At 56.9% G+C, this 13,740-nt stretch overlaps 1 protein-coding gene across 9 annotated transcripts in view; it reads right to left on the bottom strand.

The window, feature by feature from the left end:
• Nucleotides 1–816: 816 nt before the first annotated feature.
• Nucleotides 817–13,740, bottom strand: part of RAP1GAP2 (RAP1 GTPase activating protein 2) — a 54,544-nt gene continuing 41,620 nt past the window's right edge. For 6 of the 9 annotated variants that reach the window (XM_064728997.1, XM_064728998.1, XM_064728999.1 and 3 more), the window contains 14 exons: nucleotides 13,568–13,668; nucleotides 12,815–12,944; nucleotides 12,466–12,621; nucleotides 11,916–11,987; nucleotides 11,431–11,517; nucleotides 11,088–11,222; nucleotides 8,388–8,525; nucleotides 8,177–8,295; nucleotides 7,938–8,051; nucleotides 7,361–7,478; nucleotides 6,733–6,859; nucleotides 5,514–5,593; nucleotides 5,321–5,356; nucleotides 817–4,575 (listed from right to left, as the gene is read on the bottom strand). In XM_064728997.1, the coding sequence (XP_064585067.1) occupies nucleotides 5,348–5,356; nucleotides 5,514–5,593; nucleotides 6,733–6,859; nucleotides 7,361–7,478; nucleotides 7,938–8,051; nucleotides 8,177–8,295; nucleotides 8,388–8,525; nucleotides 11,088–11,222; nucleotides 11,431–11,517; nucleotides 11,916–11,987; nucleotides 12,466–12,621; nucleotides 12,815–12,944; nucleotides 13,568–13,668 (1,386 nt within the window). In that variant the 3' untranslated portion in view covers nucleotides 817–4,575; nucleotides 5,321–5,347. The remainder of the gene's footprint in view (nucleotides 4,576–5,320; nucleotides 5,357–5,513; nucleotides 5,594–6,732; nucleotides 6,860–7,360; nucleotides 7,479–7,937; nucleotides 8,052–8,176; nucleotides 8,296–8,387; nucleotides 8,526–11,087; nucleotides 11,223–11,430; nucleotides 11,518–11,915; nucleotides 11,988–12,465; nucleotides 12,622–12,814; nucleotides 12,945–13,567; nucleotides 13,669–13,740) is intronic. The other 3 variants (XM_064728994.1, XM_064729001.1, XM_064728995.1) reach the window with 2 other exon arrangements.

Genomic DNA, 13,740 nt, shown 5'->3' with positions numbered 1-13,740 from the left:
GATTCTGTGGGAAACTTTCCAAATTCTAGCTGGAATACTCAGCCATTAATTCCCAACTTGCCCATCTGCCAGGTCTAGAAAACATTTCTTTAAGTCCTTTAAAACATATGTCTAAACTGCTTGTTTATCTGTCAACATTTTCTTACACTATTTAATTTTAAAGCTTAACTTTTTAAACCTCTCAAGGCTGACCCTGCTCCCAAGGGGAGGAGCTGTCAGTGGCTTTGCACCATGTAAGAGCTGCCTGTGGCACCAGACAGGCTTTGTGTCCACGGACCACGCACCGAGCTGCTCAGGTTCTCCCACAGCAGCCTTTTCCCTAACGCCTGTTAAAATACTGAAAAAAATAAATTAAACTGATTTGAAAGGAGGCTGAGGAGCTGGAGAGAGAAAATGCAATTTCCTTGTTAGCTTAGCTGGCCTGCCCAGAGGCCTGATGCCCCGAGGGGAGCTCGGCTGGCACAGAATTGCTGCCACACGGTGTGGCTGCTGACAGGAACCGCTTTGTGTGGCGCTTTATGGGACACTAACCTCAGTTCAGACAGGACAGCTCTCATGGTTAAATGGCTGAGTGTTTGCAGAGGAGTGGCTGCCTCCTCCTGCACTGCTCCAGTCCCAGAGCTGGCAGCCCCAGAGAGATTTCCCCATTTATGTCGCTGCTCCTCAATATTCCTGTGCTTCACTGCCGGGTGCTTGAGTCCACGGGAGCTCCCCAGGCTCAGCTGGTTCCATGCCCTCACCTGGTTTTCAAAGGAAAATTCCCCAAAATCTCCTCTAAAGCTGTCACTACATGGCCACACACACAGAGCACGTATATGGACACAAAATATGTTATTTATTGTGAATTTTGCAAAGACACATTTAAGCAACAAAATATACATTTGTGAACCTTTAGTTTTATACATAACAATCTGCTACCATAGCAATAAATTAAATATACATTATTTACAACAGACATAGGTCACCAGAAACTACAAAGCACTGCCTCTCTACATCAAAAATAAACTTTGTCAGATACATTTCTCCAGGATTCATAGTCACTCTATAAACTCTCCTCGCATTCTCTGCTGCAAGCGCAGCGTTCCCTTTGCAGCGCTACATTCACCGGGGCGGTGGGAGCATGCGGGGCCGGGCAGGGCCGAGCGGGGCAGCGACAGAGCGGGACCCGCCGGGCACCGGCACCGCCCGAGCCGAGGGAGCCGCCCGGCACAGCCCCCGGCGGCGCAAACAGCCCGGGGCCCTCGCCTGCCGCTCCCGGGGACCCTCAGAGCTCGGGCAAGAAACGGAGTTTGTGCTTGCGATGCCCTGCTTCCCTCACAAAAAGCAATTCCTGTTGTGCTTCGGCTCTGGGCGCTTTGGAGACGATGCGAGTGCGTGCCAAGCGCTTTGCCGAAGGGAAGCCCGGGCAGGGCAGGGCAGGGCAGGGCAGGGCTGTGCCAGCCCGGGGCAGCCGCGCACCGGCCCCGGCGGAGGCGATGCCCCCGCAGGGAAAGGTCCCGCACCGGACCCGGAGCAGCGGCCCCAGGGGTGCAGCTGCACCTGGGCTGGGCCGAGCGAGGGGCTGCAGCACCAGCAGGCACAGGGGGAGCACCCCCAGCCACAGAGAGCCCTCTGCAAGGGGACAGAGACCCCCAGAGACCCCCAGCCACAGGGACCCCTCTGCAGAGGAGGTCAGAGACCCCCAGAGACCCCCAGCCACAGGGACCCCTCTGCAAGGGGACAGAGACCCCCAGAGACCCCCAGCCACAGAGACCCCCAGCCACAGGGACCCCTCTGCAGAGGGGTCAGAGACCCCCAGAGACGCCTCCGCACAGCGGGGGCTGCCCCATCACCCCCCTAAGGCATTTCTGAGCCCCCTCTGCTCCCTCTGCCATGTCACTTGTGAGGAGGACAGAAGCTGTGTGCATGGAAACAGTGGAATCAGAAAGGAAAATGCACTGCCCAGTAATTCTAGTGTCAGTTAAGGATCCTTTCCTTTATATATATAAATATATATATTTTATACATATACATATATATATATATATCCCTTTCATATATGTATAGATGTGTAAGTGTCACTTAAGAGCACAAAACATTTTGCAAGATATCTACAGGAGCACCTGCACGGCCGCTGGCAGCGCGGAAGTGCCCGGGATGCGGCAGGAGCGGGGCAGGGCAGGGCAGGGCAGGGCAGGGCAGGGGACCCCGCTGCTGGAGGGGACACAGCGGGCTCCATCCCCTGGCGAGGAGTGCTAAGGAAACGCACCCAGGAGCCAAACCCGGCGCCAGCGCTGCTCCGGCGCGCGGGCAGGGAGAGAAGCCCAGAGCACTGCAACCCTCCCTGAGGCTTCACACTGTTCTCTGCCTGTTAGTCCCGTTCGAATAATTCCCAAATCTATCTAGGTCAAAAAAGAAAGCCACAGTTTCAATTGAAAAAAAAAAAAAAAAGAAAGCAACAAAACAACCAAAAATGGCAAACCAGCTGACAGTAGCCACTGCATCATCTGCTGAAAGATCTCACGGAGATCAACACCCACAGGAATGACAACATCTACAGAACCGAGTGACTTCTCAGAGGAAAAAAACCCCAGAGCAGACCCTGGGAGCAAGTCATTGCACCAGTCAGTGTTTCACTGTGCAGCCTCAGGAAATCAGACCAAAGCTTCTAAGAGGCAAATTGGGGGTGGGTTTGAAAGTGCTACTGAAGCATCATCAGACAAGCGCTGAGCAGCAAATGTGTGATCCTGAGACACCTACAGCTGCGGGCTGGGCTGAGCACACGGCATGCTCCCCTTCCAAAGGAAACTGTAGGCTTAAACCCTATTGAAATGCAGCTGGCTGGGAGCAGGAGGGAGCATCCCCACGGGAGTTATTGGTATTTACTAGTCCTACACAGCACTTAGGGCCGGTGAAACTGTTCCCTGCCTTTTCACAACTGTTCTCCTTCTTTAACTTGGTTCCCCCCCGCCATCATAGCTACATCAGAGCCTTCCCCATGGATTAATTCCAGCACCTGTGTGAACCGGGTCTAAGGCTCTTGGAGAGCACCTCCCTGCAGGAGCAGGGTGAGCAGAGCACGTCCTGCTGGCCTGGGCTCGCCTCTGGCCAGGGAGATGACAGCAGGAGGGCAGGTGGTGGCTGAACCCCACGAGCAGTGGCCCCGGAGAGGGGAGCAGGAGCAGGCACAGCCAGGGCTGCTCCGGGAGCACAGCTCTGCCCCTCTGAAACCTCTGCCAGGCGCTTTGTGCTCTTGGCGCTCCCACGGGGGAAGGCGGCTTTGGCACTCAAAGTCCTGCTCTCAGTAGGAATCACAAACCTGAAGAACTGCGTTCACTTGAGACTGAGAACCTGATTTCATGAGGGTGTCCAAAGGTCACAGGCTGGGGGGACAGGGGGGATATCTCTGCAGCATCATGGCCTGTCTTCCAGAAAATGGGTAAGGGAAATCTATGGGCAATGTGAAATTTACGGACAGGCTTCAGGAAACTTCACATGAAGCTCCATAAAAGAGCAAAAGGATTTCTTGGCATATTGAGAGAGGTATTTTCTGGGAAAGGGCATTATCGGAGAGTTACCTTGCAGAATCTATAATCCTTTCATAATAACAAGAGTTTGCTCAAAAGCAGCAGGACAGACTCTGTAAGGGCTGGAGCAGCCTAATGCCTCCGAAATCACCAGAGTTTTATGCATTTTCCTGCCTGGTGATCCAAGCCATAGGGAAAAGCAGAGCCCACCAGGTAAATCCCCTCTGGTTCCAGTTCTAGCACTAAGAAAAGCTAAAGCCGTAATACAGCACAGCTTTGGGTCACCTTTCCCAGGCCTGTGCCCAGTGTCAGGCAGGGACAAAGCAGGCAGGATGAACCTGCCAAGGAGGATGAGCTGGCTCTGTCCCCAGCTCCCCTCCCTGGGCCAAGTCACTCACTGCCTCGCGTACAAGAAACTGAGCAGGTCTGGAGCGAGGGGCTGCCTCTGCCCCAAGAGTTTTGGGGTGTAGGCAGGAGCTGGGGGATGGCTGGAGGGACCCTGCAGACCCCACTCCAGGGAGAGCTGCCCAGGACCCCCCTGGGAGGTTCTGCCCCATTGTCCCCAGAGAAGAGCAACAGCAAACGATGATGGAGGGCAAACTGCCCCAGAGCCACTAACACCTAACCATGGCCTGACCCCACCCTTCAAAAAACAAACATAAACCCCTGTTTCCCCACTGGTAACTGCAAGTAAAGCATGCAGGGACCTAAACTATGTGGAGGTCTCTCCTGCTGCCCCTCTGCCCAGAAGGAGCTGCCAGGCAACCCAGGGACAGGGGGATGGACAGTGCCACCAGCTGCGGCACACTGGGCAAGCACAGGGTGACCAGAAGGGGACACGGCCCTGGCCAGGAGTGCAGCACAGGCAGGGACAGTCCCCTCCTGCACACAGAGGGGCACGGGGCTGTGCTGCACAGCGCAGGGTGAGAAGGTGGCTGTCCCTGTCAGGACAGGGCTGCAGCAAGGTGAGAGCTCTGTTCTGGTGTGCAGGCGAGGGCACCTCGCTGCCCATGGCCCGGGCGTGTGAGCTCCATGGGGTGTTGAAGATTTTTCCCTTTGTTGAAACATTCTGCGCAAAGAAGAAAAGGATAAAAGTCAGGAGTGTGGAAGGAGAATATTCCCACCCCGGAGGTGCTGGCTGTGAAGCACCTGTCCCAGGGAGGGAGCTGAAGCCACGGCTGTGCCCTTCCCCAAAACACCAGGCCACCCATCACTCCCAGGCTGTGGGAGAAGGAAACACAGTGACTGGGTGAAAAGCCCAGCTTTTGAGACCCATGCTTTCAGAAATGTAACTTGCTTTCATTTCAAGTTCTATGGGCTCTTCTGCTCAGTTTGGATCTTCCTAATGGCACCCTTAATTCCGTGGAACAGAAGGAACCCAGGTAAATCCCACTGAGTTCCCTTTACCTCTGCCCATGAAATCCATCTCGTGTATCTTCTGTTTCCCCTTGGATTTTGGGAATGGGTAAGGGCCTGCACTGCCTTTCCACCCCAGTGCCCAGAGCACAGCACAGCAAACCTGGAGATGGGCACCAGTGTTTGACAGAGGTTAACTGGGGAAATTGCAGTCTGCTGGGCTGACCTGGGAGCAGGTGCAGGAGCACGGTGCTGCAGACAGGAGCAGCAGCACTGCTGGGTGCACACTGCCACACATCCCTGCCCTTTCCCTCCCTCGCCTACAGCACATCCAGGGTGTTCTAAGGCGCAGCAGGGATCCCACAGCAATAACAAGCAGAGTGAGCAGCTGTGGGTAGCTGAACACGGCTGGCCCCCAAGCAGCCTTTTTGCACAAAGCAAAGCACACCAACACTCACCTGTGACAAGCTCATGACTTCCTCCTGCTAGTGGCTCTATGAGAAAGAACAGAACACGGGGTGGGTTGCAAACAAAGGGACAAGAAGTCACAAAATCCCTTCCCTTTTCTCCCCCATGGGCCCAGAGGCCCATGCCAGGCAGGGAGGACACGGCTGGCAGCATCCACCAGTGAGAGAGAGCCCTGGCACCTACCAGGCTGGAGCTGCCATGGCTGAGCTTGTCAAAGCGAAACTTCAGGTTGGACCTTGGAGAATTTCTGTTCTTTAGATCTGCTGGAGGGAGAGGACAAACAAAGAACAAAAATAATAAACTGTGAGCAAAAATATTTGCTATAGTACTGGCTGCACTCGCCCAGCTAGGCACTTTAATAGGCTGTCAGGAGTGCTACCAATATTTAGTCTGCCTTGGCTGAATGTTTGGCAAAAGCTGTACATTAAGTGTTTGCGATGGAACAAATTGAGGCTTAATTACATTTCACAGTCTTTCTCCTGGAAATGCCACTGAAAAGGCTACAAGGAATGACTGATCCATATAATGTATGGGTGGATTTTCATGTTCTTGGCAGGAAAAATACAAAATAAACACTTCAAGCATTAAAAGGGGCTGGTTTAAGGGTTCAGAAAATCACTTATGAAGTAAGGAGGAGGACCTGTGGGGTGTTGAGACACAAAAAGCCTGCCTGCACTCCATGGTCCCACTTTGCCTGCAACACTCCCAGTTACTGAGCTGTTTGGGTCTATTTGTGCTTCCTGGCTGTTTCAGAAACAGCTCCTCAGCTGACAGTGTGTCTCCACGTGGCTGCTGGTGCCTTGTGGCAGGCTCTCTGTGGCTCAAGGAACCAGAGCCATGGGGATTTGTGGGCGAGGGGTGGCTGTGGCCATCCCATCTCACTGCACCCTCACCACAGAACGGGCCAGCAAAGAGCTTTTCTGAGCTTGCACCTCATTGAGCAAATCATCCGACTGAAATGGATGGAGCTGGTGAGCGGGTTGGCACAAGAGGAATGGAGCCAAGACCACGGGAAGCTGATTGTTGATTAAGTAATTGTGAGTCATGGCTCAGCCTCTGGAGACAGAGTTTCCACGACTACTGCACATGCTTGTCAGGGGAGACAGAGGGAACAAAGCCACAGCAAGAGCCACCTCTGCACTCTAATTGAGGAAGGAAACCAATTCCCCATGGAAGTAACCACAGCACATGGGGCCATGTGTCCAGAGCAGCCCTGCCAGGATGGGGCTGCCCCACACCCGTGGGTGCCCGCCCTGCCACGGTGGGCACGGCTGCTGCTTCACCCTGGGGCAAGGCTGGGAGGGGGCTCCTGCATCCCCACCCACCCCACAGAACCCGGGGCTGTGGCTTTGGGCGGCTCCGGGAGGAAAAGGCAGAGCCGGTGCCTGCTGGCCTGACCCACCTGTGGGGCTCCTGCTCATGATGACGGGGGTGGCCGCGGCCCCCGCGCCGGGGCTGTCGCTGCCGGGCGAAGCGCTGTACACAAACACCTCCTGCTTGAACGGTGACGCCGTGGAGGGCTGGCTCCCCTGCTCACACACACAGCACATGGCTCCTCCTGCACACAGGCCTTCCCCGCACCCTGCCAACGCCCCACTGCCCCCGGGCCCGCTGCAAACACTGGCCTGGGCAGAGCGAGCAGTGCCCAGGGCATTCCAAGGCTCGCTGGCGTGCCACGGAATCACAGAATGGTTTGGGTTCTTGGTTTGGAAGGGACCTCAAAGACCATCTACCAGACCCTCCCTGCCATGGGCAGTGACACCTTCCACCAGCCCAGGCTGCTCCAGCCCTGTCCAGCCTGGCCTTGGACACCTGCAGGGATGGGGCAGCCACAGCAGCCCGGGCCCCGCCAGGCACACCACCCTGCACACACCATCCTCCCACAGCCAGGGATGGGCCGAGCCCCTCCGCCTCAGCAGTGAGGAGGCACCTGGGGGCCGGCAGGCACATCCCGCTCAGAGCCCGGGGCTCGGGGGCAGCAGGGAGCCAGGGGAGCGGGGAACGGGCCACGGGGAGGGTTTGGTACCCACCACGCTGTCGTACTCCTCCAGGGTCTCGCTCTCCCCCGCCGTGCTGCTGAAGCTGCTGGTGCTGGAGGAGGAACGGGAGATGTTCGACCGCCCGTTCTCTTTCAGCTTGATAAAAGGCCTAGAGAGAGGCGGAACGAAGGAAGGGCGCGTGGCTGTCACCAGGGCAGCGTGTCCCTGGGACTGGGATGGGGACGGGCCCTCCTGCGCATCCCGGAGCACAGTGCTGCCGCAGGAATGAACCTTTGGGGTGCTTCAGCACACAACCACCTCCAAAGGCGTGGGACAGGGCACGGGGTGGGTGCCAGCAGGAAACCCTAGGTGGAGCTGAGTTCGCCTTGGCAGGGAGGAATAGGCACAGCAGCCTTCCACGTCCTGAGGATTCGGGCAACCTCGGTCTAACGCTGCTCTTTGCTCTTCTTTGTAAAACCAAAAAGGAGCTGGGCTCAAGAACCACCAGAATCTTTTCTCCCTTAATATCAAACTTATTTACAGTGAAATTTAGATATGGTTTTGTTTGACAAATTCCTTGACGTCTGCTGAGCTGTGGTGGAAGGAGGACGGGCTCCTCCTGGCTCACCTGTCTTTGTTGGGGCATATTTCAGGGGAGCTGGGATTGGATGAGGTTTCAGATTTCATCTCTTGGGAAGAATGTCCCAAATCTGGTGTCTTCTGGGCTCCAGAAACACTGTCGCTGAGGGCACAAAGAGACAAGTTGCATGAGTTATACAAGAGATTTTAAAAGGATGGTCAAATTGTACTACCTGACAATAAACTGTGAGAGCAGCAGAGGCTCTACAGGCACCACCACAAACTCACCACCTTGTCCTGCTCTCCGCCTGGCTCTCCGATGTCGTGTGCAGGCGGGGGAACAGCCCTGAGCGGCGCTTGATGGGGCTCCTGGACTGGTTCTTGGCAGCAACAGCTGGGACAGGGGGCTGGCAGCAGAGAACAGTCTGGGTCTGAGAGCCCCTCGGGCTGTGCAGGGCTGGGAGGAGGCAGGGACACAGGGACACAGGGACATGCTCACCGAGAAGGTGGTCTTGGTCACCTCGCCGCTGTTGTGGGCAATGCCCCCGCTGAGGCTGCCTGGGATGCCACTGCCATGGTGCTTCTTCTGGCTGCCCACCATGGTCTCCATGGAGTGGCTGCGCACCCGGATGGCTCTCTGTGCCAGAGGGGACAGGGACAGCAGGTCATCACCACCCAGGGGGTGCTGTCCCCAGAACTCCTCCCCGGGCACAAGGGAGAGCCACCCTCTGTCCCTCCCCGAGAGCAAGCACACCCCAACAGCAGCACAGCTGAGCACGGCTGCCCCTGGGGAGCCCCACAGCCACCACAGGATCAGATTTTCCCCTATTGCTCCGTGATATCAAGGACTCCATCTCTGGGACCAGGAGATGCAGACACAAGCCCCAAGCCCAGGCCAAGCTCGCAGACCCCTCGGCAGGAATGGGGACCGCAGCCAAGCCATAAGCCTTGTTTGTGTGCACACCTTCCACAATTCTGCCTGGACTCAGAGAGGACGGATCCTCTCCTGCACCTCTCCAGCCTACCCAAAACAGCCCCTGAGCTGGAGGCTTCACAGCCACATGAAAGTGCTTCTGTTCTTCAGCAAGCTGCTGCTTGAGAATACATTTAGCCTGAACCCCTGCTGTGGCCTCTGGTTTGGTTTATGCACCTCTGGAAGGGACTGGAGGTGAGCTGTGCAGCACTGGCCCCACGGCAGCCACAGGCCCTCCCTGCTCCCGTGGATCTTCATTTCTCCACGTCCCTTCCCTCACTCCTCACATCAGCAACCTTCTCCATTCTCCTCTCAGCTATTCCCTCAGCCATGGCTGATCCAGCCCCTGAACCCAGCCCAGGCTAAAGGGTAAATGAGCCATGGCAGGCCAAGTTCCCTGGGTGCCAGTGCTGCATCTGCAGCATGCAGGCTCATGGAGCCACAGGGGGACCTGCACAGGGTGAGAGGAACTGCAGCCCTGAGCTCTCACCGAGCCTGCAGTGCTGCAGACCACAGCCCCAGCAGCCCCTCCTGCCCAGCCAATAATGAACATCAGGCAAGAGTCCATCAGACTGCATTTATTGGGGTCAGCAGCATTGACATACAATTTGATGTTGTTCTTAGGTAAAAGTGATCAGTTGCTTTGCTGCAAAGCAGCAGCCACAGGCACTCCCACCCTGCAGGCTCCTGTCCAGGGCTGTGGAACTCTGTGGGGTTCCCCAACAGCCCAGCCCTGAGGAGGGGCTCCTTTCCCCACACAAGAGGCAAAGGCACCTCTCACTCACTCACCCAGAGCCCTGCAGAACTGAGCTCTGCTCACCTCTGAGAACTGGTCCCCTGGCCAAGGGGATGGGTCTGTAGGCTGGGTCGTGGGTGCAAGGCAGCGAGCAAAAAGGGACAGTGGGGACAGGGGTGAGCCCTGCAGCCTTTGTCAAGGGGACCAGGTGTGAGCCCTGCAGCCCTCCTTCCCCATGGGGACAGGACTGAGCCCTGCAGCTCCCCTTCACCACGGGGAACAGTGTGAGCCCTGCAGCCGCCCTTTACCGTGTGTGCTCCCGTCACTCCCAGAGCACGCGGTGCAGGATGTAAGCCAGCAGGCAGCCCAGCAGCGCGGGCCCGAGGCGCCCCACACGGACCACGGGGCTCACCTCCCACCCCAGCACTCCCTGCAATGCCAAGAGAGCACGGGCTGTCTCCTCACACACACACAGTGGGCCAGAACATCCCTGCCCAACCTCAGCGCTGAGACCTGACGTGAACGCTGCGGTGTACGACTGACTGTGCCCTTCCTACGCGTCTCACACTGGAACAGACACTCCTGAGCCTCTGCAGCGGGGTCTGGGGAGCTGTGCACCCTCCTCCTCAGCCCCATACTCCGGGTACTGATTCACATCTCACTTCTCTGTGCTACAGACACAGCCATGCCTGAGATAACAGCAGGAACTGTCCCAGCAGGCCCAGCAGGACAGACCCCTGCCCAGACAGTGGCAGCCACCCAGCGCCAGCCCCTCCGTGCTGCAGGGCAGCTGCACCGCAGGCACCTGGCAGTGGCTCACCCCTCACGCTCAGCTGCTGCCCCTCCATCTCCAGGGTGTCCCTGCTGCCCAGCCAGCCACAGTCCCTGCTGCCAGTGGCTGCTCAGAGTTTCCCCCACAGCACTTTACCCACTCCTTTTCCTCCAGCCCACGTCACCTGCTTTCCCTCCCACTCACCCAGGCTCCCTGGCACACTCAGCACCCCTTCCCCACTCCACACCCAGCATGTTATTTCTGTTTTAAGCACAATGACCACCACCCACTTGCTGTGGCAGCTGCCCCAGGCACCCCTCCTGCTCCCTGTCCCACAGCAGTGCCAGCCAGCAGCCAGAACATGAGCAGGACATGTCCTGCTACAGCACAGCCCAGCTGCAGGCACACTCTGTGGCAGGGGCCTGAACTGAGACCCCTCTGGGGACACGAAATGCTGCAGAACACTGGCACAGAGTGCTCAGGAGCTCTGGAGAAGTCACTCCAATGGGGACACTCCCCAACAACGCCACCGTGCCAGCTTTTGCTGGCTCCCACTGGGACCAGCTCGGGCACTCGGCAGGCTGGGCAGGCAGTGGTGGCAGCAGCCCCCACCTCCTCTTGCCACCCTACCCTCGGGGGACGTCTCTTGTCCCCCAGTGTGCACTCTGCCAGCCCCAGGTGCCTTTCAGCCCTGCTGCTGGCAAGGGCAGGGCTTTACCTTGAAAGACTCCAGGAAGCCTCCGTGACCGCCATTCTCCATCTTGTCCTCCTCGGGCCCCAGCCCCAGCATGGTCTGCGTGTGCCCGTGCAGCTCGTCGTGCAGGTTGTCCAGCAGGGCAGCCCGTGTCCGGTCCTGGGGAGAGCCAGCGCTCAGCCAGGGCCCGGGAGGAGCAGTGGCACTGACCCATGGCCCAGCCCGTCCTCTGGAGGGCACAGCCACCCACGGGCAGCGCCTCTCGTGCCCGCGAGCACTGACCCAGCTGGGCAGGGAAAGGCGGCTCTGGGGAGGGCTGGCACAGCCCCCAGAGCCGCCCCAGGCAGGAACAAGGGGGCAGCGGTACCTCCAGCTTGGCAAACTTGTCGGACTTGCAGCAGGCGTTCTCAGCATTGATGAGCTTGGTCAGCAGGAACTCCCGGAACTCGGGGCTCTGCGGGGACAGAACCGAGGCACAAAACACCCTCCAGCTCAGGACTCTCTGTGTCTCTGGTAGCAAGCTGCACCAACCCAAAACCCAAGCTCTCAGCACCTGGCAGTGCCTCCAGGTGCAGAAGCATTGGTGGAAACCCAGGGGGTTTGAGGGGCTTGCCTGCACCAACACAATGCCCCAGCACCAGAGCTGCTGCTGCTGCCTTGCTCAAGTAATGCCATGCTGTGGTGCACGGCCACTCACCCTACCATAAACACCAGGGGCCCCAATGGAAACCAAAATTAATGCAGGCCAATTCCAGCAGTCCTGTTTTCCCCAAGCCAGTGTGCGTGGACACACCTCGGACACGCACATCTACATTTCTATGGCTTGGAACACGCTTCCCTGGCAGCCCCTACCTTCTGGAACACCGGCGGGCTCGGCAGGGGTGGGCCAAAGGAGGGAACATCTTCCCGGGCTGTGACTGACACCTGGGGAGCCAAGAGACGTGTTATTCCCACGGGTGCAGCAGGAGAACAGAGTTTGTGCCACCTACACCCAGGTGATATGTCAGACTGTTCCACGGCACATTCAAATGCTGAGGATCATCAAAACTCTTTAACAAATGAGCTGTTTCATAAACATGTATTTCATGTACTGCTGTCTGTATACACACACATTCTGTCACAGTGCATACATAACACACCTGTGTGCACACGTGTGTGTGCTCAGCACACAGGTACAAGTCCCCACCAGGCCTAACACTGACTGCATCACTGAGCACAGGGCAAGTGCCCTGGGCAGCCTGTGCCGGGGCTCACCACCCTCAGAGGGAAGAATTTCCTGCTAATCTCTAATCTAACCCTACTTTTGCAAGTGGGAAGCCATTCCCCCTCGTCCTGTCACTCCATGCCCCTGTCAAAAGATGCTGAAGCAAAACTGTGTGGGTGACACTGGGACTGCCCTCACCTTGTACACTGTATTGTCTGCCTCAGGGTTCTCCACCTGCACCACGATGTAGGCGTGCAGGAAGTTGGAGGCAATCATGTCTGGCACGAATGGTGTGTTCTCCTCTTGGAAGATAATTGCCACTATGTCGTTGCCAATGTGCCTCTTCCTCTGGAGCTAAACCAGCAGGGAGAACATTGGGTCAGTAAAGCCAGGCAGCTCTGCTCCTGCAGCAGCAAGTGCCAGTCCCGTGCTGGGGAGCCAAGCAGCCCCATCCCACGGGCCAGGGCTCAGCAGGGCCCACAGCACGGGGCAGCGTCAGGGCATCCCCACTCAGACCCCTCTGAGCAAGCAGCCACGGCTCTCTTACTTGTTGTGTGTCTCCTTCGGTAAAAGGCAGCTTGGTGGAGACATGAAACATTATCTCCCTGTCCCTGAACACCGTGTACACAGACTCCACTCCCGTCTGCCCATGGCTGACATCCAGGCCTCCTCGAAAACTGGAGATCAAGGGAAAGGCGGAGAGAAGCTCAGAGATGTTAATTGAAAGCTTCACAGGGAGCACCAGCGGCTGTCAGGGGACAGGCTGATGAACAGCCCAGCTCATTTATCTTTATCTAGCAGCGAGCAAATGGGAAAGAACAAACCGTGCGTCATGTGCTGCAACCAGCCATCGCTGTCACCAGCCTGAAATACAGGGTGCACACAAGGCAGGGCTGGTCAGCAGGGCTGACCCCAGCCATGGGCACGAGCCGTGGCCTCCCCATCCCTCAGCAGCAGCGGGGGTCTCTCCTGCACGGTGGGAACTGCCCGGAGGCACCCGTGGCTGAGCCGCGACACCCGGCACAGCACATTGCCACAGACTGCCTTCCATCTATGGCTGAATATAGCCAGATTTTATCACAACCTCAAAGCTGCAGGAAAAGAAATTTTTCTCTCTTGGCAGCTCCAATTTTTTTTTAACTCCCCCAGCCTTGAAAAACAAGCCAAAACTATATTTGCTTCTGCTCCGCACATCCCGCTCAAGAGCGAGATGACTTCTGTTCTCACACATAGATATTTTTACATATGACATGGTCTCTTGTTAATGTATTTGTAAAATCATCCTTTTTATTTAACTTACCCTTTGAAGTCCTGGAGAGTTATGGTGTCTCCCAGAAAACTTAAGAAGTTCTTGAAGGCAGTGCTCTCTTCATTATTGCCAAAGAGCTCCTCCTCTTGTGTCTACAAAACACAGGGTGTATTGTGCTGACAGCCCCAATTTTCCTGCCTGTCCCATCCCCTGCCACCTCCAGC

This window comes from Zonotrichia leucophrys, chromosome 19, assembly GCF_028769735.1.
Source record: "Zonotrichia leucophrys gambelii isolate GWCS_2022_RI chromosome 19, RI_Zleu_2.0, whole genome shotgun sequence".
Lineage (NCBI taxonomy): Eukaryota > Metazoa > Chordata > Aves > Passeriformes > Passerellidae > Zonotrichia > Zonotrichia leucophrys.
The sequence above is the reverse complement of the archived record's forward strand: the minus strand, read 5'-3'. Positions and strand labels throughout refer to the sequence as shown.